Source organism: Nicotiana sylvestris, chromosome 10 (assembly GCF_000393655.2).
Source record: "Nicotiana sylvestris chromosome 10, ASM39365v2, whole genome shotgun sequence".
Classification (NCBI taxonomy): Eukaryota; Viridiplantae; Streptophyta; class Magnoliopsida; order Solanales; family Solanaceae; genus Nicotiana; species Nicotiana sylvestris.
Genome location: NC_091066.1, coordinates 15184004 through 15209600, shown reverse-complemented (window position 1 = coordinate 15209600; position 25597 = coordinate 15184004). Strand labels below are relative to the sequence as shown.

The following is a 25597-nucleotide window of genomic DNA, read 5'->3' as shown; positions in this document are numbered from 1 at the left end:
CAATGTCCTTATAGCAATAACTTCCCCAGTCTTTGACAATTTCAAGTGAACCGAAATATATATATATATATATATATGTTTCATTTTATGTTGGTTGACTTCTAACTTATATTAATGAAAGCAAGACAATATTGAACTAATAGTTAAAAAGTTAGTTTGATAAAGGGCACTGCATCAAAATTTAAAATTTAAGTAGTTTAATGAATTTTAATTCTTGAAAGTTATGAAATTGTATGGAAATGAAATTCTGTTAATTTCTTAGAATTTTTATATATAAAAAGAGTATCATATAAATTAGGATGAAAGAAGGAAACAAAGAAATAATTTCTTGACATTTCACCAATGGATAAGTTATTTAAAGGGAGCACCTAAGGGTGTAGTCAATTAGTTGAGAATTATGAGTTCTTAGGAACAAATTTTAGTGTATGCAAAAAATACTAAATGATTTATTCTTATGTTGTACCGGTAGGAGTTAGCAAGTACCCATAGAAATGATTTATTCTTAAGTCAATTATTTAGGGCATGATACAAACTTGACTAGTTGACCGAACTAATTACATTCGCAAGCCAAAATACACATAAAATATGTATATTATATATATATATATATATATATATATATATATATATATATATATATATATATATATATATATATATATATCATAGGAAAATTTTCATAAAACACTATCTTTTAGTAGTAATTAGCCATCTGTAGATACCATTTGCTATATTACGGATTATAGATACATTTGCTGTGGTTATAAGAGCTATCGTATTCATGAATACAATAGCAAAAATATGCGTGAATCAGGGAAGTCCAACTAAGTTGTTGTATTCGAGTGTATTCGATTGTATTCATCGCGTGAAACATGGGATTATAGCTAGACAGATTACTGTATTCGACTGTATTCACGGCGTGAAACATGGGATTACACTATTATTAAACAGAAGGTATATCAATTAACATAATAGACTCCTAATATAACCCAACAAACTCAATTATAACACATAAAATTTGTATTTTCGGTTATAAAAAAGATTCTCAACTGAAAAATACCCCAAAAACATAGCAATCTTCAGAGAAATTATATAATACATCTGAATACATAAATCACATTAATTTTAAAAACATATGAATATATTCATGGCATATAGCGAGACAGTGAATACAATAAATACATAGAATACAATGGGATACATTGAAAAAACACTGGAAAAAAAGACAATGAATACAATAAAATACAGCGAGATACATTAAATTATAATGAAAAAAAAGACAGAATACAATGAAATACATGAAAATATAAAATCAAGTTGCTCAGCCTCAAAACTTCGTCGTCTTTTCTCACGAACAAACCCTAATTTCCGCCTTGTAGTCAAATAGTTCTCCCATCTTCAAAGATCTTGCAGAACGCTAATTGAATCGGAACATACAGAATATTAAATCGAAACTTAATTGGTTTCTTGTCTAGTTATCCGCATGGAATAAAATCCATGTATCAATGAAAGATAAATATGCGACGAAGTCAAATTATAAACTTGGTGAGATTGGGTCTTCAGCGACGGAATACAACGAGATAATCACCAACGATTTTGTGGATTTGCTTCGGCATGATTGGGTCTTCAGGTTAGGGTTTGTTGTTGCTGTGCTACTGGTCGCTGGATTTTTCAGCTGAGAAGCTGCCGTTAGAAGGAGGAGGAGAGCAAAAATTTTAATGGGATGAAAGAAGGGAATGAGATGTATCAAAGTAGAGAGAGAAAGAAAATAATGTAACTGAATAGCGTAATTAGTGGCTTAAGGCTAGGAGGTAACCAAAATTAAATATTTTGCTATAAACCTTAAAAGGTATCTATAGAATATAATTTTTTAAATGATATTTATTTAAAATAAATAAGGTGTTAACCTTTGCTATAGGGGGTAAATATTCATATTTGATAACCACAAGAAACTATTAATTTTTGCTGCGTACAGTAAGATGGCAGACACTGGACTTTTGTTGAATGAAGCCCAAACTCCATGGGCTTATATAGGCCCATTCACAGGCCGGGATTCAACAAATTACAACAGCTATAAACCCTAGCATACCATCTTACTTCTTTTCTCTTACAAAAAACCCTCGCTGGAGCAACGTGAATAGAGATCTGCATCGGCGCCGCAACAGCAGCAGAAGCGAAGATGGAGGCAGCGAGAACTGTGAAAGATGTTTCCCCTCACGAATTTGTGAAGGCTTATGCCGCTCACCTTAAGCGCTCCGGCAAGGTATATGCTTTGAATGTATATATGTATTTGCGTATATAGATTCATTCATTTATGTGTTCAGCTATTGATAATGGCTCTTGTAATGTGCAATGCTCGCTTAGTATCCTCATGAATATGTAGAATTTGTGTATAATCATGAGTTTTCCATGCGCCTTATTTGTTTCTACTTATTAGCTTCGATTTTGGTGTCTAAAATTTTCTGTAGAAATTCCTAACTGCTATAGGTTTCATATTAAAAGTAATTCGTCATTGAGCATTTGATAGTCAGTAATTAACTAACTAATACGAAAGAACCAACTTACTTTTGACAATCTTCTTCATATGATATGCAGACTTACGGAAAAGTTTTCTGTAGCTATTTGTTGGTATTAGAAAAAGGCATTTTTAGTTAAATAAAGATTTTCTGACTTAAACTTGCATTTGGTTTAGTGCTGTTTGTAACACACAGGTGCTTAATTTAGTCTGTCTTGTTTAGATAGTTACTGAAAGATTGAGGTAGAAAAAAACTAGTTTAAACTTGTTGAGTGCTATTCGGATTGAGTGTACTGTATAACAACTAAAATTGTTAGAGATGGGGACACTTTTGTTTACTTCTTTAGGTTTGCAGCACTGGCTTGATTCTTTTTCTTGAATCAAGTACATGGAAATATTCTATTCGTTGGTGTTGATGAAACTTGTTTGAAGTGTAGCAGTTGGTGTATTGCTGTCTGTGAGACTTGAATCCTAGACTGCTTGCTTACTCTGATAGTACATAGATGGAGTGAGTCTGCTTCATCTAGATGCTTAAGTCTGCAGAGAGGGGATACCTAAGAGGATAATTTTTGTTTTAGGTTTGCATATTCTAAGCTGTTAAAATGATTATTCATCTTGAATGAGTTCATTCTTTGCTATATTTAAGAGCAAAATTCTGAACTATTTTACTGCAAGTTATTTCTTTTGTGAAGTAGACATTGTGCTTTAACTGGCTTATAGACCTAGCTTAAAGGGTATATCATACTCTTTATAGTTAGATTCTGGGCTTCCAGCCAATGTTACTGCTGCAATTTCTTTGAAGCGTCAGTTGAATATTATGGTTATTGTGCTCGTCTGTGCTTATTACCTTTGCTTTATGCAGATGGAGCTTCCTGAGTGGACTGATCTCGTCAAGACTGGTAAACTCAAAGAGCTTGCTCCATATGACCCTGATTGGTACTACATTAGAGCTGGTATGTTTCATCTCCACTCTCAGAAGAAGGAACTTATCTATAGTAATTATCGTTTTTTCTAACATTTCTTCTTTATTATTTTGATGTATGGCAGCTTCTATGGCAAGGAAGATTTATTTGAGGGGCGGTATCGGTGTTGGTGGATTCCGAAGAATCTATGGTGGTAACCAGAGGAATGGCAGCCGCCCTCGTCATTTCTGTAAGAGCAGTGGTTCAGTTGCACGCAACATACTTCAGCAATTGCAGAACATGAACATCGTTGACTTTGATCCTAAGGGGTAAGTAGCCTTTTTGTAAAATCTAATTGCAGCTGAATTTTATGTGTTTCCTTATATTATGGTGGTTGTAGGAATTATATCCATTGATTAGTTAGAAACCTGTTTGGTATCTCAACTTTGGCAAGTTATTTTAGGTAGTAAAGACAATATAGTTCAGGAGAATAGCCCTAGTTCTCCCATTTTCTGAGATTTGTTGTCCCACATATTGAATGTCACCACTTAGTAATATTTATGATTAATCGTTGTTGTTGTTGTCTTTATATGGGTGCCACAAATTTTTGGCTTCCTTGTAAAAGGAAACGACGAGGCGAGTTGACTTTTCTCTTGAAAATAAGAACATGGCTCAATTGAAAATCAAGATAAAGTGCTTCACTTTGCTCTCAAGGAGACATCCTAATTGCTAGTGGATGAGCACAACTCAACATATCAGCTGCATTAAAAATGCAAATCCTTCACTCATTTGAGATGATTTTTTTCCGATGCTGCTGCTTATTATTGTCTGTCTGATTATATTTTCGTTCTTTATCTAGTGGAAGGAGAATCACATCCAATGGCCAGCGTGATCTTGACCAAGTTGCTGGAAGAATTGCTGCATCTCTTTAAGAGATGAATTCAGGCAATTTTATGAGTACATGAGTTAGCTCAAACTTATTGTTTCAGTTTGGACCTATACAAATTTAGGGTACTTTTCCATCAATTTTGTGGATGTTTTGCCTTTCTGAACTTTTTTCGTCTTTCTCAGTATGTCAGTTTTGCCCTTTCAGTACCTTTCTAGAGATGTTTTGCCTTTCTAGAGATGTGTTGTGGCATATCTTCCATTCGATGCATCACCTAGTCCAAATTTTACATTGAGTTGGTCCTTTCGAATTGGCAGCTATTTCCTAATTGATAAAATTAAAAAGCCTTGTTGGAATTATGTTTCCTTGTTTACATGAAGAAATTGCCGGTTAATGCTTCTCTTTTGGATAAGGGACACGTATCTTCTTTTGTATTGAGCAATAAGAAGTGTGAAGTCAAATCAAATATAATGACCAAACTCAGTTTTTGGTCGAAGTCAATGGGATTGCAGGAGGTGTCTGTTAGACACTGGAATTAAAGGATGAGTCATCCTAAGATTTAGGATTCTTGTTTCAAGTGTTTACGTCAAACATACCATCTTTCAACAGGTTGTCGTAATTATATTTCGTGTTTTTGCAACTCCATCGTAAAGGTTGAGATTTTAATGTTAAACAAAATTATGAGTTAGACTATCTGTTCGTCCCCATTTTGGACCGAAACATATTTAGGAGCTGGTTACTTTTTCAAAATTAGACGAGTTAATTTATTTTTAGCTTTGAACTTTAGACGAGGTGTCAACCTTCGATCTTTGAGCTAATTTGAAAGATAAAATGATCACCTTCTAGGCTTCTAATAAAAGATCATAAAAGTGGCGAATTCTTTAAACCAGCCATCTTACCTTTAACACGCTCAATTTAGCCAAATGTTTAATTGACATTACTGTTAACTTGGACAGGATGAACAATTTTTGGGTCTAGCCTGTTGGTTAAGCTTTTTTTGGCCAAAAGTAAATTTTTTCCTCAAAAATATTTTTTGAAAGAAAAATATAATTAGAAGCACTTGCTTAAATAAAATAAAGTAGTCAAACACAAACTGATTTTTACCGAAAGTATAAGTTAGTTTTAGAAACTAAGCTATTAGCCCATGTTTATAATTAATTAGAATTAATTATGTTCTAATGCAAAAATAAAATTAGAACAAAAATAATTTTAGTTAAAATACGAAAAATTTCCATTGAAGATAGGGCTGGGCATATATCGGGTAAAATCGATAACTCGAACCGTTAATTTTTGGGTTAACGGTTCGGTAATGGTTTAGAATTTTTTTATTATTGGGTTATCGATTCCGACCTCGTTTGTCAATTTTGTTAATGGGTTAACCGATAACCCAATAAGAATTAATAAAATTACGACTTTATCCTTAAGTATATACAAATGCTAGGGCTTCAGTTCATTCTCTCCTATTCTTTCTCAACCCACTCTTCAGTTGCTTCATCTTCATTCTTCGTAGACCTTACTAGTTACTCCTAGCGTAAGTCTTTAGTATGCTATATGTGAATTCTTCTCTTTTTTGCTTAACTCCGGTGAATTGTTTTTTCTTTTTTGCTTAACTCTTGATTGAGTTATCTTATCGGGTAAACCGATAGCCGAACCGATAATGATCGATAACCGATTAACCAATAACCGATATCTTATTGGTTCGATTATCGGTTTATCAAATTTGTAAACCAATAACCGATATGCTAAACCGATAATATTCATAACCGAACCGAACCGATCAATGCCCATCCCTAATTGAAGAGAGGGGGGCAGCATTTGCATCTATACCCGTTTTTGGGTCACGTTTTAACTTGTTACCCGTTTTACAAAAAAAATTGCAAGCCTACCCATTTTTTCGTGTAATTTCAGCATACATGCCTGAAGTAGCAAAGACAATCACGCAAATTTCAACATTCTAGTAGACGGGTGTGAAGTAGCAAAAATTGTTGAACCAAGTATGCTGAAATTTTTGTTTGTAATTGCTGAACTTAAGTATAGTAGCTGAAGTTTTGTTCTCTATTTGTTTCAGTGTTTGTTTGTAATTGCTGAACTTATGCATTCTAGTAGCTGCAGTTTTGTTCTCTATTTGCTGAATTTCAGCATATTTTAGCTGAAGTTTTGTTCTATATTTGCTAAACTTTAGCATGTTTTATGTTATCATGTAATTGATTTTTTGTACAGATAATAAGTTTATCAGTAGAATTAGTAACTTAAAAAACTAGATAAATGATTTAGCACAACGGTTAAAATGCATTGATAATGTACAAAAGCTGAATCCAAAAAAATAATAGAATGTGAATTAACATACATGTACGTACTTACTTTAGAAAGTTATTTATAATTTATTTTTAAATAATCTGATAAACATACTTATAGTAGTCATCCCCATGAAATGAAGTTTCATAGCAGCACCAACAACAACAGAAGAAAGAAGAAGAAGAAAACGAAGGAGGAGAAGGAGGAGTGTATAGGTCAAAATCTGACCACAGTAGCCGACCCAGTTAGAACCCTGCCCAAGGGGTGGGGTAGCGAGGACCATCACGACCTAGTTCGGTCTAAGTATCCATAATGTACAGTGGGTCAAAAGACAATAATTAAGTAGTGATGAAAAGGCCACATCATAAGGGCAGACCGACCGGAGAAGGTGGTCATGGTCTCAGAACTATATATACGGGATGAAATCACCAAAGAGGGGGGGGCTTTTTCGTTTTCTCTCTCTATATCCTCTCCTTCTATTTTCCTTCTAAAAAGGATGTAAAATCGATGACCTCTTGGGCATCATGAAAGAGGAAATAACAAGATGAATGAAGATTGCTCGTTTTTATTTCATTTTATCCATTACTTTCCCATTCATTTCCAAATTGGGATTTACTATGCTTGACTAAGACTAACCAAATCATTAGTATCAATTGTTTTAATCAAAAAAGTTTTGACATTTTTTGGTCAAACAATTTGGCGCCGTCTGTGTGGATTTCTTGTGAAATTTCTAGTCTCTTCCAGATCAAAAACCGAAAATATGATCACCCACTAAAAAGAGCGGTAAGTAAACCTCACGTGCTAATCTAGATCACGATGCTATATGCAAGCAGAAGTTACAACCAACATCCTCCCCTGTACATCGAGCGGTCCATGAACCAGCTAAGGCAGGCCCAACCCACGCAGGGCAAAAGCACAAAATAGAAGGGGAAAGAGAGCTGAGCACGACCACCGAATTTAGAAACCACCGCCCCATCAACCATTGAAACGCCAAGCAAAACGAGCAACGCTATAAATCTACCCTCATTCACCGACTCATCGGACAGGGGTAAGGAAAACAAGATTTTGGCTCACCTTCTACTGTTTGCTTAAATAGGAACACAAGCGCCGCGCAGGCGAATTTGCAAAGAAATATCTCAACTGGAGAATGAGAAACTACTACAAAACAACTGAAATATCGCTTACCTGACAATCCAACTTACAGAAAATGACGCCCTTTAAGCTGTACTCTCTCTCCCTCACCTAGGAGCTGTCCCAAGAGGGACTTCCCGGGGACTTAAGGACCGGGTCGACGAGGGGGACATCCCCGAGTTCAAAGTATAATTCATCGTCCCGTCCACCAATGACATCTCTAGAACGGAAAGCGAAAAGATTAGGCAGGGAAACTCCAATATGTGCACAAAATGAGTGTGAGCAAAACAACAACGTTTTATGCTCTCCAACATCACACCCCCCGATACGAATAAATTCAAGCGAACTGGGGCTCACCCGGAAGCGCAGAAGTTGAGCAAAATTGGGACTCCCCTAAAGGATAGCCAACTCTCCAAAAGAAAAACTGGGACTAACGGCGGGTTAATATTTCAACGAAAGCTCGAAATACACCCTTAAGGCCAAGGGCCATTGCCAAAGAGAAAAATTCGACCTCGATCGAACAACGACGGGTTAATATTTCGATGAAAGTTTGAAATAACACCCTTAAGTCCAAGGGCCTTCGCCAAAGAGAAGAGTTCGACCTCGATCGAACAATGACGTGTTAATATTTCGACGAAAGTTCGAAATAACACCCTTAAGGCCAAGGGCCTTTGCCAAAGAGAAAATTTGACCTCGATCGAACAACAACGGATTAATATCTCGACGAAAGTTCGAAATAATACCCTTAAGGCCAAGTGCCTTTTCCAAAGAGAAGAGTTCGACCTCGATCGAACAACGACAAGTTAATATTTCGACGAAAGTTCGAAATAACACCCTTAAGGCCAAGGGCCATCGCCAAAGAGAAGAGTTCGACCTCAATCGAACAACGCTGGGTTAATATTTCGACGAAAATTCGAAATAACACCCTTAAGGCCAAGAGCCTTCTCCAAAGAGAAGAGTTCGACCTCAATTGAACAACAACAGGTTAATATTTCGACGAAAGTTAGAAATAACACCCTTAAGGCCAAGGGCCTTCGCCAAAGAGAAGAGTTCGACCTTGATCGAACAACGACGGGTTAATATTTCGATGAAACTTCGAAATAACACCCTTAAGGCCAAGGGCCTTCGCCAAAGAGAAGAGTTCGACCTCGATCGGACAACGACAGGTTAATATTTTGATGAAAGTTCTAAATAACACCCTTAAGGCCAATGGCCTTCGCTAAAGAGAAGAGTTCGACCTCGACCGAACAACGACGAGTTAACATTTCGACGAAAGTTCGAAATAACACCCTTAAGACCAAGGGCCATTGCTAACGGTAGTTTGATCCGACCCGAACGACCCAAGTTATGAATAGCCTCATCCGAAATAACTATTATGTTATAAAATCCCGTTTCAAGTTAAGAGCGGATCCGCTCAAAGCAAATAGTCACATGTTGACCTTGCCCAAATGGGCAGTTCAACGACTTCATTCAGACTCACACGACGAAGTCCAACTCAATCTGGCTGAGATTAAACTCCTTGAAAATTAGGAATAGACCATACGGAAATCCGAATTTTCACGCCAAAATTATGCAAAGGAAAAGGAAGAGAAGCGCAAAAGACATACACCGATGAAAATTTCTTTTTATTTAAAGCAGTTGCGCAAATAGTCACCAATTACATAAGGCTAAAAGTCGGGCAAGTCCAAAGAAAAATAAAGAGAGAGCAACACAAAGACAACAAAAAAACAGCACAAAGATAAACAATTCTTTCACTCGGGCGTCATCACCGCCGTCCTCCTCACCACCATCTCCAGGAAGTACCTCTTCAGCATCAACATCCTCGTCGGCCCCCGGCGTCGCAGGATCGTATTCGCAGTTAACACGAGCCTCTCGTGCCTTTACTCATGCTCTTTCATATGCAGCCTCAGAAACACTACCCGCTTCCCACAAACTCTTATATATGTCCTACTAGGCCTCCACATGTACCCAAAGCTCATGTAGATGATGGGGAACGGCGGTGGAGGCAGATTCGACTTGGGCCAACAATTGCGCCTTCTCGGCTTCAAGAGCATCGAATCGATCCCCCAAAACCGACGCTTCCCGGTCAATGTCACCAATACGCTTTTCAAGCCTCGCCTCCCTAAGCGTCGCCGTTGCCCTATCAGATTCCTGCTCGGATTGAAGAATGCGGATAGTGTCCTTTAAAGCCGTCGCCCTTGCTGAAGCCGACGCCCAAGCACTCTCAATATTCTCCAACCCGGAAACCTTTCTCTCCAGTTCAGCTAACTTTCCCACCCACTCCGCACTCATCGCCTCGACCTTGATGGCATTCTGATCCATCTCGGACTGCATCGACCGCACCTTTGCCTGAAGATGCTTACACTCAGAGGCAACCCCTTTGCCCAACTCAAGTTCTTCGTCCTTTGCATGAAGTTGCTCCTCGAGCACGCTGCTCATGCGAATAGCCTACATCAATTCCTGATCCCTCTTCTCCAGTTCTTCGCTAAGGGATCGATCACCGGCGTTCGCCTTCATCCGCTCGTGCATCTCACGACACTTGTTGGAGTAGCGTCGATATTTCTTCTACATCGTCAGGAAAATCTTGGCTCGAGTGTCAGCCCTACAAGCACTCTCAATTTCTACTTTGTACGTCTGAAAAATGAGAAGATGGGTTAAGGCTAAGTCGCAAAAATGAAGAGCATAAAAGAAAAGGGAAACTTACCCTCATGCCCATAGCGGCCACTTCATGCATCAAATCAATATCACGAACGTCCCGTAGAGCCTTGCTCTCGGCGGCGGAGCACAAAAGGTCAAACTGCTGCACCAGATCTTTTGTATCTCCTAGGAGGTTGATATCCGATGAGATTTCAAGTATACGGGACGAGCCTCCTACATGTACCACCGAACGGGTAAGGCCCTCTTCAAACATCCTGACATCATCAGGATCAAGATCAGACTCAGATTCATAGTCATTGACCTCAACGCGTTTTCCTCTTTCTGCGGCCGAAGAAGGGGCACGACTCGGTCTAGAAGATGAAGGCCTATCCAAAGTAACAGCAGCGACCTCGGGACTCCGACTCTCCGTTGTAGTAGTCTGTTGGTCACCCGTAATGGCCGGAATCTCTGTCGATGGATTGATCGCGGCGACCGGTTCCACCTCTGCGGACGGGTTAGCATCATTCCCGGTCTTTGACTCCATTAAGGGGTCGTCGTCCTCTAAGCATATCACGGTTGACGGAGCCGTTTCGAACTCCACCCATTGTGTCTTTGACGACCCCTCACCATCCTCAGCACGGGAAGGCTCCCCCGTTGGGCAGATAGCAGAAGCCGGGCCCCCAGATTGAGGAACAGTTTCCGTGCACACGGCCACGACCGCAGAATCAATTTGAGCAACCGTTGTCGTAGGTCGGGCAACAGGCCTTTAAATGGGCCGAGTAGAGGACGCCGATTGACTAAACGCAAGAGGAGGAGCCCTTGCCCTTCGCACTCTACCTGCTAGAGATAGAACGCCATATAAACAATAAAGCCAAATTGCAAAACGGAAAGCAGAGACTGCGGTAAAACTACTTACCATTAAGGGGCTTACGCCCATATTTCTCGTAGAAGGACGACCATATACGAACTCCCGCCGTATGAGGAAGAATGGCGTTCACCCAGTCGTGGATGTCGTCAACAGGCGCATGGGGTAGTCTCGCAGCTGCAAAAGTAAAAACAGTTCAATACCGCCTAAAGAGAAGCGGTCGACTATCATTCCGACCAAAAAATATAAAAACTTACGTGCAAAGTTCCATCTCTTAGGGAATCCTTCAGGATCCGCCACAAGGTGCTCCTTCCGCACATAAAAATAATTCTTATAGAAGCGACGGTTGACCCTGTCGTCCATCTTCACCACCAAGCTCTTCGTCCCTCGATGACGCATGTGTCTCAAAGTGATCTCCCGACCAGCGAGTTCCGCGAACTTGATCAACATGAGGAACAATTTATACAAGTACGACAAAAGTTGAGCCGGACACACCTCGTAGAAATGACAGAAATCTACCACGGAGGGGGGGAGGAAGCGTATACCCGACGTTGAAGGGTAGGCGTGAGATGCACAATAACCCGGATCAAAATGTATGATATCGTCTCCCACCGCCAGCAACATTTCAACATGGCCAGGGATCCCACATTTTTCCCTCATTCCCCCAATATGTGCCTCAGTCATAACAGAGGGAGCGGGTTCTGGCTCTTCCCCGATGAGACTGTGGCGATCGTTCCACAGCTTTCCAAGACGAGGCAGTATTTCGGCCGCTGTCGGAATCCCTTCCTCCTCTATCACCTCCACTCCTCCGGGAGTAGAGACATCACTTTCTGACGCTAAAATTGCGGCAGGGTTATCAATGCGGGAAGAACTACCAGCCATGTGTATCGATGTAATGGAACAAAAGGCTTAAGAAAAAAAAAGAGATAGGGGTGAATTTCCGGCTAACCGAAGAAGATCGAAAATCTGAAAGTATTTGAGAAGAGGAAGATCTACAATGTTCTCCCACCAAAAGCTAGAAAGTGTACAAATCGAATGGGGTATTTCCTATATTTATAGGGACATAAATTCCCCAAGCGGGAAACCCAAGAGTCGCCAACCGAAACTGATAGGGGCACGAAACGGTTCAATAACCAGGAAACATGTGTCATAATGACAGTAGCCACGAACGACGTTTCAAATCGAACAAACGCTTCGATTTCAAACGGTCGCGACGGTTCCAAGGGCACCGTTGTAGCGTCGTCCCATCGCCTCGATCCACAGACTACGTCCAAGGCACGAACAGTCAGATTTTTCCCAAGTGTTCAAAATCATAATCCGCCTGCCGGGACCATCAATAGACGACCCCGACAGACGGAGGGACTAATTGTATAGGTCAAAAACTGACCACAGTAGCCGACCCAATTAGAACCCCGCCCAAAGGGCGGGGTAGCGAGGACCATCACGACCTACTTCGGTCTAAGTATTCATCCCCAAAGAGGGGGGGGGGCTTTTTCGTTTTCTCTCTATATCCTCTCCTTCTATTTTCCTTCTAAAAAGGATGTAAAATCGATGACCTACTGGGCATCACAAAAGAGGAAATAACAAAGATAAATTAAGATTGCTCGCTTTTATTTCATTTTATCCATTACTTTCCGATTCATTTCAAGATCTAGAGTTTATTATGTTTGACTAAGATTAACCTAATTATTAGTATCAATTGTTTTAATCAAAAAAGTTTTAAGATCTTTTGGTCAAATAAGGAGGAGAAAGAGGGATGAATTTGTCTAAAAAGAAAGTACAAATTAAAACTTTTAAAAAAAATTAGTTATAGATTAAATTGGGCAACCAAATAGAGCACCGGTGCAATTTTTACGGGAGGGGAGGGGTTGCTGTACAGAAATAGTTGCAACGGCAATGGCCCGCGGCCGACTGTCTCACCAAAAATTAAGGAAGCTCCATACTACTGACGAAGCAGCGTGGTTATGGTAGGCCCAATTTCACACACCGAAGGTCACATGAGTCCACGTGTACTGAGTTAGAATCTCCAAAACTTCGCTCTCTCACTAGTAAAGTGTCACATACGTCCAAATCTCCAAATACAATATTACATGAGTTAGAATCTCAAAGAATCTTACTATTTAAAAAAAAAAAAGAAGCAAACCCAAAGCAGTAAGTTAAATATAGTTTAATTCTCCATTTGCTCAAACTTTGCTTTGCTTCACTTTTGCTTTTGATTCTGTCCATTTCCAGCGCATTTGTTTCTTCATCGGCTAGGGTTTTGCAGACACTAGACATGATTCGATCTCTTATCAGTTTGTGACGTTTTTGCTGTTTGGATTAAGATGTTGTTGGTACGAATTTTCCTCTTTTGATTTTGTGATCACATATATTCCGTCCTTTTTTTTTGTGATTAAGATCGTGGCGTGCTTTTCAATTTTCTATGTTTATTTTTCTCCTATATCACCTTCTTAGTCTCTGTTTGGATACTTATACATAGAGATAAATTCATTTAAAGAAACTCTGGTTTTGAGGAATCCTTTAATTTGCCCATAAATGGCAAATTATTTATCAGTATTGGATTGATATTGCCTAAACAGAGCGAAGTGGATAGTGAGGGTCAGTCTGATTGTTTATTTGATTGATTGCTTTCCAGTTTCCTCATATACTATCAGGAACTACCTTTTTAGGTAGTACTCTCTCCGTGTCAATTCATGTGTGCATGTTTGACTGGGCATGTAGTTTAAGAACGAAAGTAAGACATGAAATTTGTGGTCTAAACAAGCCATGAACATTTTTGTTTCTAAATATAGAAACGTATCATTTTTATTTTTTTTGGGGAGAGAGCAACGAGTGCCACATAAGTTGAGACAGAGAGAGTACTATCTTTCCGCTTGACAGACTTATTTATACTTTTTTGAAGCCATATTTTCCGTTATGCCGTGATTTGATTAGAGAAGTAAGTGTAACACTTGGATATAGTGAGAGTAGTGGATTGAAGAGCATCTTTTTTTGTTTTGTTGATGAAGTAAGTAATTATCATTAATAAAGGTATCCAGAAGATGCATAGTTAGACATTCCATTAAAACATCTGCGATTTCTTTCAGTCCAAACACACCAAAAAATTACTGCTGGGATCATTCTCCAGATCCTTTTGATGGTTTATCCCACTCTCTAAATATGCCAACTAATAAATGCTTCCTTGACTGTTTGAGTCATGACCCAGTATAAACCAAAAATAGAGCAGAAGAAGTTCCAGAAATCAGCTGTAAAAGGGCAATGCAGAAATAGGTGGCTGACATTCTCTCTGAACTTTGGTGGCACAGATAGCATCTGTTCACTAGGATTGTGCCTCTCTTTCCGAGGTTATCCTGTGATAGGCATGCTCCCTTAAGTGCTATCCAGGAAAAGCAGGAAATCTTTAGCCTAATCTTCCACACATGCTTCCATGGTCAGTCCTCTAAAATACCATTCTGAGAGCACAAATGTTCATAGCCAGCCTTGACGTTGTACTTCCCACCTTTTGATCTTCCCCACAAGATTCTGTAGGTTGGTGTATGTCAAAGTTGTATTCTGCCAAAGTTGTAAAGAGTGTGAGTAGGACATTGATTTCCCAGTCAGAGAGGTTTCTTCTGAAAATGGGGTTCCAGCTATTTCCATCCTTGTACTGAGCAATTGATGCATCCTGATTGCATGCAATTTGATATATTCTTGGGAAGGACTCCTTTAAGGTTGTGCTGCCAAGCCATTTGTCTTTCCAGAGTCTAATGTGTAAACCATTTCCAACATTGAAAGATATATTCTGGAAAAAATCTCGGTTGTGGCTGCTGATGTGCTTCCATACTCCCACCCAATGTGGTCAAGTGCTTTCCTTGGTACACCAATTATTTTGGGCACCAAATTTAGCAGCTATGATTCTCTTCCAATAACCTGCTTCATGTTGCCCATATCTCCAAAGCCACTTCATTAGCATGCTTTTGTTGTGATACTTCAGGTTTCTGATTCCCAAACTCCCTTGAGCTTTTGGTTGAATTACTTTAGACCATTTCACCAATGAGAACTTTTGGGTTGTGCTGTTTCCGTCCCCTAAGAATCTCCTTCTTAGTCTATCTAGCTGCTTTAGTATTGAGCCTGGCATGGGGTAAAGTAACATACACTAGGTTGGAATACTATCAAGGACACTATTGATAAGTGTCCGTCTGCCACCCAATTATAGATATTGCATTTGCCAGGTTGCCAATCTCTTTTCACACTTTTCAATGACAACAGCATCTTCTTTTTTTTTTTTTGCCTTTTCTTTTCCGTGGGAGACTGATGTGCAGTACTTACTTTGTCCCATTTTATGTGACACTATTACTATTTGGGGAATAAAACTATTTTTTGTTTGACTCTAATTGTTTTTCTTTTTCTAACATCTTCTAAATATTTTTGATGATGATAATTTTGTGGTTTGTAGTACTTTATATGTAGTTTCTAACTATGTAAAAAGTACATTTCAAAAATATTGAGAAGTCGATGTCTGATGTCCGGATTCAGACCAAAAATTAGATGCTTTTAGCTCGTACTCTGAAGTCCATTATTCTTTCTAGAAGGGAGGGAGTAATAAGCTACTTTTGTTTCTGTTGCAATCCAAAGAGAGGCTATTGTTACAAGAACTTAGGTTGTAATTTTTGAACCTGTTTGATGAAACTTTTATTCTTTTTACTTGCAGGGTATTGTTTTGGCTTTGCTACCTTTATTGAAAGGTTTAAAGCCCTTTGAGATGGCGAATAAAATAAGCAGGATTGCAAATTTGGAGTGTACAACCACCATCACCTGAGTACTTCTGGAACGTATGTGATTATTGGAGAAACAAGATAACTGACCTCAGGGAACTCATAGCCAGCTTGTGGGGCTTCAGATAGGTGTTCAGTGGAAGCTGCATAATGCAATTATATATGTTAGGTTAATGCCCTTTCTGGCTGTTATTTTGTTACTTGAGGTTATGTTCTGAGATGTTTTGTGCATTAAGGGAATATAGAATTTAAGAAATGGAAGACTATCGAGAATTAGATATTCCACTTGCTAGCTGGATCAGCAAAAATCCCTCCGAGATGGCGGAATCGTGGTTTTTTATTCTCTGTTGTTTCATTTCTGGTTTAGTCGGGATTCTCACTATCATTTACACTGCTTTCCAGTGGAGAAAGAATGTAAACATTAGTTGGATGAAAGCTATAGCTAGGTCAAAGAAAAACCCGAAAGCCAGGTATAAGGTCCCTGTAGCTTCTCATAGTTGGACTTTGGAATCCATATCTCGAGGGAAAAGTTTAAATTGCTGTGTCTGCTTAGAGTCCATGTCGCCATCTCAAACTCTTGGACCAATGGTGGCATCAGAGAGTTTTTTTAATTGCTGCTGCACTTGTGGTGCAGCAGCTCATCTTAGTTGCTCATCGAGTGCTCATAAGGATTGCAAATGTGGATCAATGTTTGGATATAAGCACGTGGTACATCAGTGGGCAGTTCGGTGGACAGAGGTAGCAGATCAACCAGATGACTCTTTCTGCAGCTACTGTGAAGAGCCGTGCAGCAGTTCGTTTCTTGGGGGTTCCCCTATATGGTGTTGCTTATGGTGTCAGCGCCTGGTTCACATTGATTGCCATGCTAATATGTTCCATGAAACTGGTGATATTTGTGACCTGGGCCCTTTCAGAAGGCTTATTTTATCGCCTCTTCATGTTAAAGAGTTTACTAGGACGTCCTCTGGTGGACTGCTGAGTTCTATCACACAAGGAGCCAATGAAATTGCATCTTCAGTACGTGCTAGTATTAGAAGTCAAAGCAAGAAATACAAACACAAAAATAAAAATCATTTAAATGAGGTATCCGCTGACACAGGCAGTGGTGATAATACTGGTGACACAACCACTGAAAGCACTGCAGATACTCATCAAGTAAATGGTACTTATAAAGTAGAGGAAAATTGTAATGGTGGCATACATAAAGAGGCTGTAGATCAGCAACAAGGAAGTGTTCTGAAAAAGCTGGTATCTATACCCAGCTTCAAGAGGAGTTCATCAATCAATCAGAAGGATGAGTCTCAGATAATACGGATGAAACAGAAATATGAATTGACTGATTTGCCTCCAGATGCTAGGCCTCTGCTAGTTTTTCTAAACAAGAAAAGTGGAGCTCAGCGAGGAGATTCACTTAGGCAGCGGCTGAACATTTTATTAAATCCTGTGCAGGTCAGGTCATTTAGAGCAAGCTCCCTCAGCTAGTCTTTTGGCACAATTGCATGGAAATGTGTTCTTCCTCTATCTATGCATGGATTACTTGCATGTTAAGAAATGTTACTACCATAAGAAAATGACTTAGTTGACCAATTAGGGTTTACCATATCCCAAAAAAAGAGAGAGGCGCATGTGGCACAGGCCCTCGGTTATGAAAAAACGAATTGGTTGACAAACTACTTCTGCTGTCCTTTAAAGGGCCTGGGGAGCTCGTAGCTATTAGAAGTCACTTGTCCGTCTTATTGAATAATAACATATACTTTATTAGGATATCTCTAAGTGTTTGAGCACCTTTCAACTGATAATTATTACGTGTTCACCATCTATACATATAGCCTGATCTTTTAACATGCTAGTATGGCATAATTATAAGGCATTTGTCAAAGGAGACTCATTAATCTTCATTTTCAGTTGAATTGACTATTGAGGATTGTAAAATTTGACTTATACAGGTATCTATCAAAGTGAAGGGAGAGGATTAGATAGAATGAAGTTATAGTTCTCCCTTTTTACTGAGTTCTAGTGTAAAATAGCTGTTTCTTGGGTTCTACTTGTTATGCCAGCTTAACTATAGCTCCTTCATAATGAATAACATGGAAGGCGATTTGTTATTTTACTAAAAACACTCTTAGTGTAGTCTACCTTTCAGTAGATTCAACAATTTGATGTCCGTGAGCGAGTGTCTTGATCTGATGTTGCGTGGATATGCTAAATAGGTCTTTGAGTTGAGCTCAACTGAAGGACCAGAAGTAGGTCTTTATCTATTCAGAAGGGTTCCTCACTTCAGGATTCTCATCTGTGGAGGAGATGGTACTGTTGGATGGGTTTTAAATGCTATAGATAAACAAAACTTTGTTTCGCCCCCACCAGTAGCAATACTTCCTGCTGGGACGGGAAATGATTTGGCTAGAGTTCTTTCCTGGGGAGGTGGCTTGGGTTCAGTTGAGAGGCAAGGAGGTCTTTGCACACTTTTGCATGATATAGAGCAAGCAGCGGTAACCATCCTTGATCGTTGGAAAGTTTCAATCTTGAACCAACAAGGAGAGCTGCTTCAACGTCCAAAGTTCTTGAACAACTACCTTGGTATGTTGATATCCTCTTCATGTCATAGATAATACTGATATCTAAAATGTAAATTATCTCTCTGTGACCTGAAAAAATTTAGAATATTTTGCTTGGAAATATTATGATGAGTTTCTCACTTTCTTAGATATAGAATTTGATGATTGTTGGGAACTGATATTCCAGGTGTTGGTTGTGATGCAAAGGTTGCATTAGAAATCCATAATATGAGGGAGGAAAACCCGGAAAAGTTCTACAATCAGGTAATGCAGATATCTTTTTGTTTTTAGAGGATGTGAAGCATGAAAAATGGGTTAATGGGATTGATATGATACCAAATAGGTCTGTAGCTTCAAAGTTTTGCTTTGATAATTGATGTATTTGATGGAAGACCTGAAACTATTTAATATTTTTTTTTGTTAAGTAATTAAAGATATTATAAATTTATGCACTAAGCCAGTGCATCAGGCATAATTACAGGTTGTGGAAACCCTCTATTGTATCTAGCATTCCATCTACATCATGCTCAATTACCAGATTGCACCAAAAAGCTACAAAAAAATACGTCTCTGTTTAAAATACAACTATTTAATATTATAAAATGGTAAGTGATGCCAAAACAAACAAATTTGCTCGATGTAAACCTTATAATTTTGCTATTGCTTTGATGCTATACTTTCAAAGAGTTTTTAGTTTCTTTTGAGGGTATTTTGGCCTAATTATAGTGCACTCAGTCTTGAAGGCGTTTCGTTTCATAGTTACTTTTTATTCTTCGATATTGGTTCCACACTTGTGGCGCTTGTGTAAAAGAACAGTTGTCAGACCATTTTCCAATAGGCTGCTGAAAATAGAGTCAGGTGCCATTAGTAATATGCTCTTCAGTCTTCTCAGAGGGGGAGAGGAGAAGTTCTGGAGGACAGAATATTTAAATGAAATAAGAACTTCACCCAGATGTTCTAGACTTGACTAATGACTACTCTAATATCTCAGACCTGAATGCTTTCTTGTTTTAACATGCATTTCTGTTCATCAATAAAAGAAAGACAAAATCTTATCTTGCATACAGTTTCTCGGGCTAATCTTTTTCAGATATCAAGCTTCGCTTTTGACATTTCTGATTGTCACTGAATTAGTTCTCAATGTGTTCGTTCGAGCTTTCTTCATGGTTTATTGGTGGCACCTGCCGATCTACACTGCTTAACAGTTGCTTTATATTGCATCCCTGTTAAAACATGTCTTCTCATATACAGTAGCATTTAACTTTATATGCACATTGTTGATAATAATTTGTCCTTGTGTTTCTGATATTCATCTCTTTTAGAGATTCCAGAGCTTCGTTACTTCGGGGCAAGCGATATATCTAAATTTTTGAAAATTTGGAGAGTTGAGTATCCATGACATGGTGTTTGCTAGCCATGAATTCTTATGCCTTTTCATGTTTTACATAAATCCAGTTCAGTGAGTTCATTATATAGGTTTTCCTGTGCTCTTTCCAAAAGTGGGTTAAGTTGACAAGCTCTTACAATAAGTTAGCCCGCAGTAAGTTGCCTACTTAGTGAACTCTCTCATCTGAGGTGGTTCTTGTGGATGCTAATAATTATTTAAGATTTAATCTTGTTTGTTTGTCTGTTCTGTATTATGTAATAGTAAATTGTGTTTATGTGTATTCAGAGATTGAGGTCATGAATTTTATTCTTGTAGGAGTTTTTTGTGTAATTGATTAATTTAAGTTCATATATTTGTCGATGTGTATTTCTGTCGGCGCTGAAAATATTTGGCAACATTGTTGCAGTTCATGAACAAAGTCCTTTATGCCAGAGAAGGCGCCAGGAGTATCATGGATAGGACATTTGCAGATTTTCCATGGCAAGTTCGTGTGGAGGTTGATGGTGTTGAGATTGAGGTTCCTGAGGTAAGTGTCAAATACGCAGCTACAAAATCCTTTTGAAAAATTTGTATGCTTTTGAACTTTTACTTTTAGTCATTTAACATACTGACTTCTTGTCGTATAACATATTCATTTTGCAAGTTTCGTAGTTATTAATATTTTTGAACCTTTTACACATGAGGTAATTGTGGTTGATGTTTTAGTCGATTATCTTGTCTGGAGACTACTTAAAATACAATTGCTAGTTAATGGATCAGTGGTGAAACGATCATGCTCTTTACTCTTTCTAGGATGCAGAAGGTGTTCTTGTTGCTAATATCGGGAGCTACATGGGCGGAGTAGACTTGTGGCAGAATGAAGATGAAAGCTATGATAATCTTGATCCTCAATCCATGCACGATAAGATGCTGGAGGTTGTTAGCATTTCTGGTACCTGGCATCTTGGGAAGCTTCAGGTATATTTTGGGGAATTCCTGAGGTGATGTGGTAAAAGTAACCATCATTTCGAAGCTTTGTTTCCTGAGAGATATTTCAATATTGTTCAGTGATTTCGTTTAAGCACTTTGCTGTTATTTTGTGCTCATATCCCTAGTTGGATTCTGACCAATAATTATATCTGGTAGTTCATTACTTGATTAATAAAAGAAATCTGGTAGTTCAGTAGTTCCCGGGCAAGAGTTGTTGCAGATATTGGCGTAAGTAAATGGAGAAGGAGAAACAGTTGATGGTTTTTGTTGAGGGGTTATTTTGAATTGGGTTCAACTGCTCCTGTTTGAATCTGATTAGAGAATGCAGTTGTTTCTGACATAAAGTTTCATTAAGGTTTATTTTATCTTCCAGCTACTTTTAAATGTTGGACCTGTGTGATAAAAGCATTGTTCTTACAATCAGGTGGGGCTTTCCAAAGCTCGGCGGCTTGCACAAGGACAAGTGATTAAAATTCAACTTTTTGCTGCATTTCCTGTTCAAGTAGATGGAGAACCTTGGAATCAGCAACCCTGTACATTGACGATAACACATCATGGACAGGTTTCCTTCCCCAACAATGTGCTTAAATTTTTATCCGCTGAAGCATGGATCTGAGACCATTGTATCTGGCATGCCTGCATTACTATCTAATAGTTATCCTAACATCATGCATTTAAGGTTCTAGCGATTTGGAAGTGGCGGGACTGGGAAATTTCAGTTTTATAATTCATTTCTATGTATCTTTAACGCATGGAAAATAGTCTTTTCTGAGGGAAATTGATGTATGTTTAGGCTTGTTATGGTGCATTCTCTTGGTTCGTTGTCATTCCCTCCCCCCTCCCCCTTTTTTCTTTTAGATAACGTTGGGCTTATATACCCGAACCCAAGTTGCTTGGTGATATGGTGGTGCAGTTTATTCAGGTTACTACACTATTACACACATACAGACATACATATGCACACATATCTGACACTTATCTTTTATAGGCTTTTATGCTGAAGAGAGCAGCAGAAGAACCTCTAGGTCATGCAGCAGCCATAATTGCAGATGTGCTTGAGAATGCTGAATCCAATCAAGTAATTAATACATCACAGAAGCGAGCACTTCTTCAAGAAATGGCTATCAGACTGTCTTAGCTGTGTTTCTTACACGATCAGGCACACTGATTTTTTACTTTGCTGCAGCTATTGCAGAAGTTGTTAGTTACTGTGTTTTTTGTATAAATCAATCTTCTGCTTCATCGCATAGGTTCGCCCACTTCATTTGTGAAATATCAAGAAGACTTGGAATGCTTCTATCTGAAGCTTGTTTGTATATTGAACTCCACGGTGTAAAGACTTCTAAATGAGGTGACTTTTGCAGCGGCGTGTTTAAATATGAGATAAATTTGAGTTTTATGAGCTACACCAATGTTTATTCTGGATAGAGTTGGAATTTTGATGATCTGATTTCTTCCAAAGACCTTAAGGTTCTCTATCAATCAAACCCGCAATGCTTCAGTTTTCTTGACATTTCTTATCTTACATATTAGATTCTTTTAGTATGATTTTGTCAATTCTAGTTTGTATGATGATTTATCTACCAGTCCATACATGTTTTATTTGGAAAACCTACTTATTTGTTCACTTTAAGACATCAAAATAATTTCCCTTTGGTCAATAACTGCGCCCTTCATGTTGTTAGAAGTTACAGGCAGAGAGTTTAAGTATTATGGTGTGTAATATTTTTTTATGCCATGAGATTAAGCTATTTGCGATAACAAGGACTAATTGTTTTTGACAGTAATGATCTTTTAACCTGAAAGACATATTAAATTGTATTGATAGTATATATATATATATATATTTTGCATTGTTTTCACATATAATTTAAACTCATAGGAAAAAAGTTTCAACGTGCATATGCGCTTATTTATGAGTTTTATTTCTCTTTTCTTCTCGCCCGATTAACCTATTAGTTGTTTCTAAAAGAAGAGTACATATTACATGTATCCAAGCTACATGCCAATAGTCACTTCTTATTGATTTACTAGTTTTCAAACACGTGTATTCAATGCTATAAGTATAAATTTTTTAAAATGATGTAAATAATATTAGAATAATTGTGATGAGTTACAAAAAATTACAAAGCAGAAAGTGCAAGCTCAAACTGAGTATATCAAATATATTTGAATATGAGCAATGTGGGCTATGGTTACAAATACTTTATGTCTTAAAGTCCGTGCCATGGCCTTAAAGAATTGTAACTTCCGCCTTTTCACAATTGCATACTTATTAAGAACTTGTTTTCGAATGAAATAGTATTTTGGAGAAGTTAGTACAGAAATTCGATTAACATATGTCTTTATTAGGATGGCTAATAGATCATTGTCAATTTTCATGATGTATGCCTGCAAAAGAAGTAGTACTTAATAGTTACTAACATAAAAAAAAATCAATTGATGTATATAAATCATAATTGCCTGTATACACACCCTTTGTCTGATTCCAACTCATGGGTCCATTCACCTGTAAATTTGGCACAAGAATATTAGTTGATTGTATATATACAAGTGCAACTAAATGTATCACTCTGCTGTTAGTTACAAAACCGTACAAGTTTTGTTAATATCAATACAAGTAACCTATTAGGATTTAGGAGTGTAAAACAATATTAAGGCTTAATAGAAAATTATCAATATGACAGTTGACACCCGTACCAAATAGTAAAATATCAATATCATTCTAAGAAAATGGAGATAAAACTAATTATTACATGATATTATTTCATTGATAGCGTAGCATGGACACAGTATCTTGTCGTATGAATTGCCGTAAGTTTTGTGGTTTTTATATTTCTATCATTTTCTATGGTGTTACGCTTTTTTTAAAAGTAAGTGGGATGTCATTAGCCCGTTAAATACCATCTCAATGCGCATCAAAATTACCTAGTTATAAGTTTCCTAGGACCAACAAAGAATTATTGAGTTCGAATTAATATGAATAAGCAAGAACTACCGCTTGGCTTAATCTCAAGAGAAACATAGGGGGAAAGCAGAAAAAGTAAAGACAAAAAAAGGGGAGGAATAGAAACAGACAAGTCATCGTCCAAATAAAAGTATCTTCAATTATAAAGTATATATATATATATATTCTCATTCTATAATAATACTAAGGGAAATAAAGAAAGTTTTTGCGGTCATACTTCATTTTTATTATTTTCTACACAGATTCCTTTGATTCTTATTTACAGAAGTAGTCTTAAAGGATATGTCAAGTAGTACTAACTTATAAAAAGTTCTCAAAGAGAAAGTGAAAAGAAAATTACAATAGACATTGACAAAGAAAATGAAAATGAAAAAAAATAACATAAAAGAATGAAAATGAAGAAACTAACAAGAAGACAATGTATCTGTAACGATCCGGCTGGTCGTTTTGAGTGTTGTAGCCCCTTTCCCCCATTTACTGCCAATTCTATGCTCAATATTTGATATGTGACTTGCCGGGGTAGTTGGTTTGGTTCCGGGATATTTCGTAGGGGTGCTTATCGGATCGGGCGAATAATTACACTTAACGGTTCGACTTATCTAGTAATCCGCTAGCCATCCAATAAGATAAGGGGAGGATTAGTATCGAATTAACGATTATCGGGCGATTATCGGACGGTTTATCGGCTAAACCAAATAGAAAAGTTTTGGTACAATATTGAAATGGATTTTTTTTATGGGTGATTTTGTTGACTAACTTCCTGTTAGCAGCTTAACAGGCCTGTGGGTCTTAATAATTTTATAGCATATTGAAGTTGCTCAAATGACGACCCCTCCCCCCCCCCCCAAAAAAAAAGAGGATCAATCTGTCTTTACTAGTCAAATGCACAAGGTCATTGCTCTTGCAATTTCCTCTATTCTGATTTCTATCAAAGCTTCTAAGGAAAATCAACTACTTATGCAACAATGTAGTAACAAGTTGCTATTACTTTACTATGCTATAATATGAGCTAAGTGTCTTAATACTTTAGTCATTTAGGGTTTCAATAGTACTTTATATATATAGGGGTAAACAAATAAATATAAAAATTTAACGGGTTAAAGGTTTATCTAATAAGAAAGTTGAGTAATCCACTCCGAACCTTTAAGCCGTGAATTATAAAATCTAAATTCATTCACTATCTATTACCTCGATAATCCGATACCAATAAGTCATCCGTTTGGTTCGGCTAACGATTTCAGTTCGATTTTGAACAACCTTAATATTTTGGAATGAATTGGGACACTTAGTCCCAAGGTTGGAAGCTTAAGTTGAAAAGGTTGACCGAATATTGACTTGTGTGTAAATGACTCCGGAATGGAGTTTTGATGGTTCCGATAGCTTCGTAGGGTGATTTTGGATATAGGAGTATGTCCGCATAGTGATTTGGAGGACCGTAGTTGATTTTGGCTTGAATTGGCGAAAGTTGAAAAAATAAAAGTTTGGAGAGTTGAGAGGTTTGACCAAGAGTTAACTTTGTGGTTACCAGGCTCGGATTTTGGTTTCGAAAGTTGGAATAGGCTTGTTGTATCATTTATTACTTGTGTGCAAAATTTGAGGTCAATCGGAGTTGATTTGGTAGATTTCGACATCGATTGTAGAAGTTGGAATTTCTTAGTTTTCGTTAGGCTTGAATTGGGGTGCGATTTGTGTTTTTGATGTTGTTTGATGTGATTTGAGTCCTCGACTAATTT

At 37.9% G+C, this 25597-nt stretch overlaps 2 protein-coding genes across 3 annotated transcripts; both read left to right on the top strand.

The window, feature by feature from the left end:
- Window positions 1–2059: 2059 nt before the first annotated feature.
- LOC104212216 (small ribosomal subunit protein eS19x) lies at window positions 2060–4662 on the top strand. The gene is made up of 4 exons (XM_009761432.2): window positions 2060–2263; window positions 3378–3468; window positions 3563–3746; window positions 4277–4662. The coding sequence occupies exons 1-4, from the start codon at window positions 2180–2182 to the stop codon at window positions 4347–4349; spliced, it is 432 nt and encodes a 143-aa protein (XP_009759734.1). The 5' UTR covers window positions 2060–2179; the 3' UTR covers window positions 4350–4662.
- Window positions 4663–13119: 8457 nt separating this feature from the next.
- LOC104212217 (diacylglycerol kinase 1) lies at window positions 13120–22341 on the top strand. 2 transcript variants are annotated; one of them, XM_070160218.1, is made up of 8 exons: window positions 13120–13198; window positions 15922–17434; window positions 18196–18562; window positions 18728–18804; window positions 20334–20453; window positions 20720–20884; window positions 21321–21458; window positions 21885–22341. In XM_070160218.1, the coding sequence occupies exons 2-8, from the start codon at window positions 16241–16243 to the stop codon at window positions 22032–22034; spliced, it is 2211 nt and encodes a 736-aa protein (XP_070016319.1). In that variant the 5' UTR covers window positions 13120–13198; window positions 15922–16240; the 3' UTR covers window positions 22035–22341. The 2 variants fall into 2 exon arrangements, with proteins under 2 accessions (XP_070016319.1, XP_070016318.1); XM_070160217.1 differs by lacking the exon at window positions 13120–13198 and adding an exon at window positions 13296–13382.
- The last annotated feature ends 3256 nt before the right edge of the window (window positions 22342–25597 follow it).

Excerpts from the sequence above, each read along its gene's own strand:
- LOC104212217 (XM_070160218.1), top strand. The coding sequence starts at position 16,241 with ATGGAAGACTATCGAGAATTAGATATTCCACTTGCTAGCTGGATCAGC. Across the intron at positions 18,805-20,333 it reads CGGAAAAGTTCTACAATCAG|TTCATGAACAAAGTCCTTTA; the intron begins GTAATGCAGATA and ends ACATTGTTGCAG. Across the intron at positions 21,459-21,884 it reads CGATAACACATCATGGACAG|GCTTTTATGCTGAAGAGAGC; the intron begins GTTTCCTTCCCC and ends TATCTTTTATAG.
- LOC104212216 (XM_009761432.2), top strand. The coding sequence starts at position 2,180 with ATGGAGGCAGCGAGAACTGTGAAAGATGTTTCCCCTCACGAATTTGTG. Across the intron at positions 3,469-3,562 it reads TTGGTACTACATTAGAGCTG|CTTCTATGGCAAGGAAGATT; the intron begins GTATGTTTCATC and ends GATGTATGGCAG. Across the intron at positions 3,747-4,276 it reads GTTGACTTTGATCCTAAGGG|TGGAAGGAGAATCACATCCA; the intron begins GTAAGTAGCCTT and ends TTCTTTATCTAG.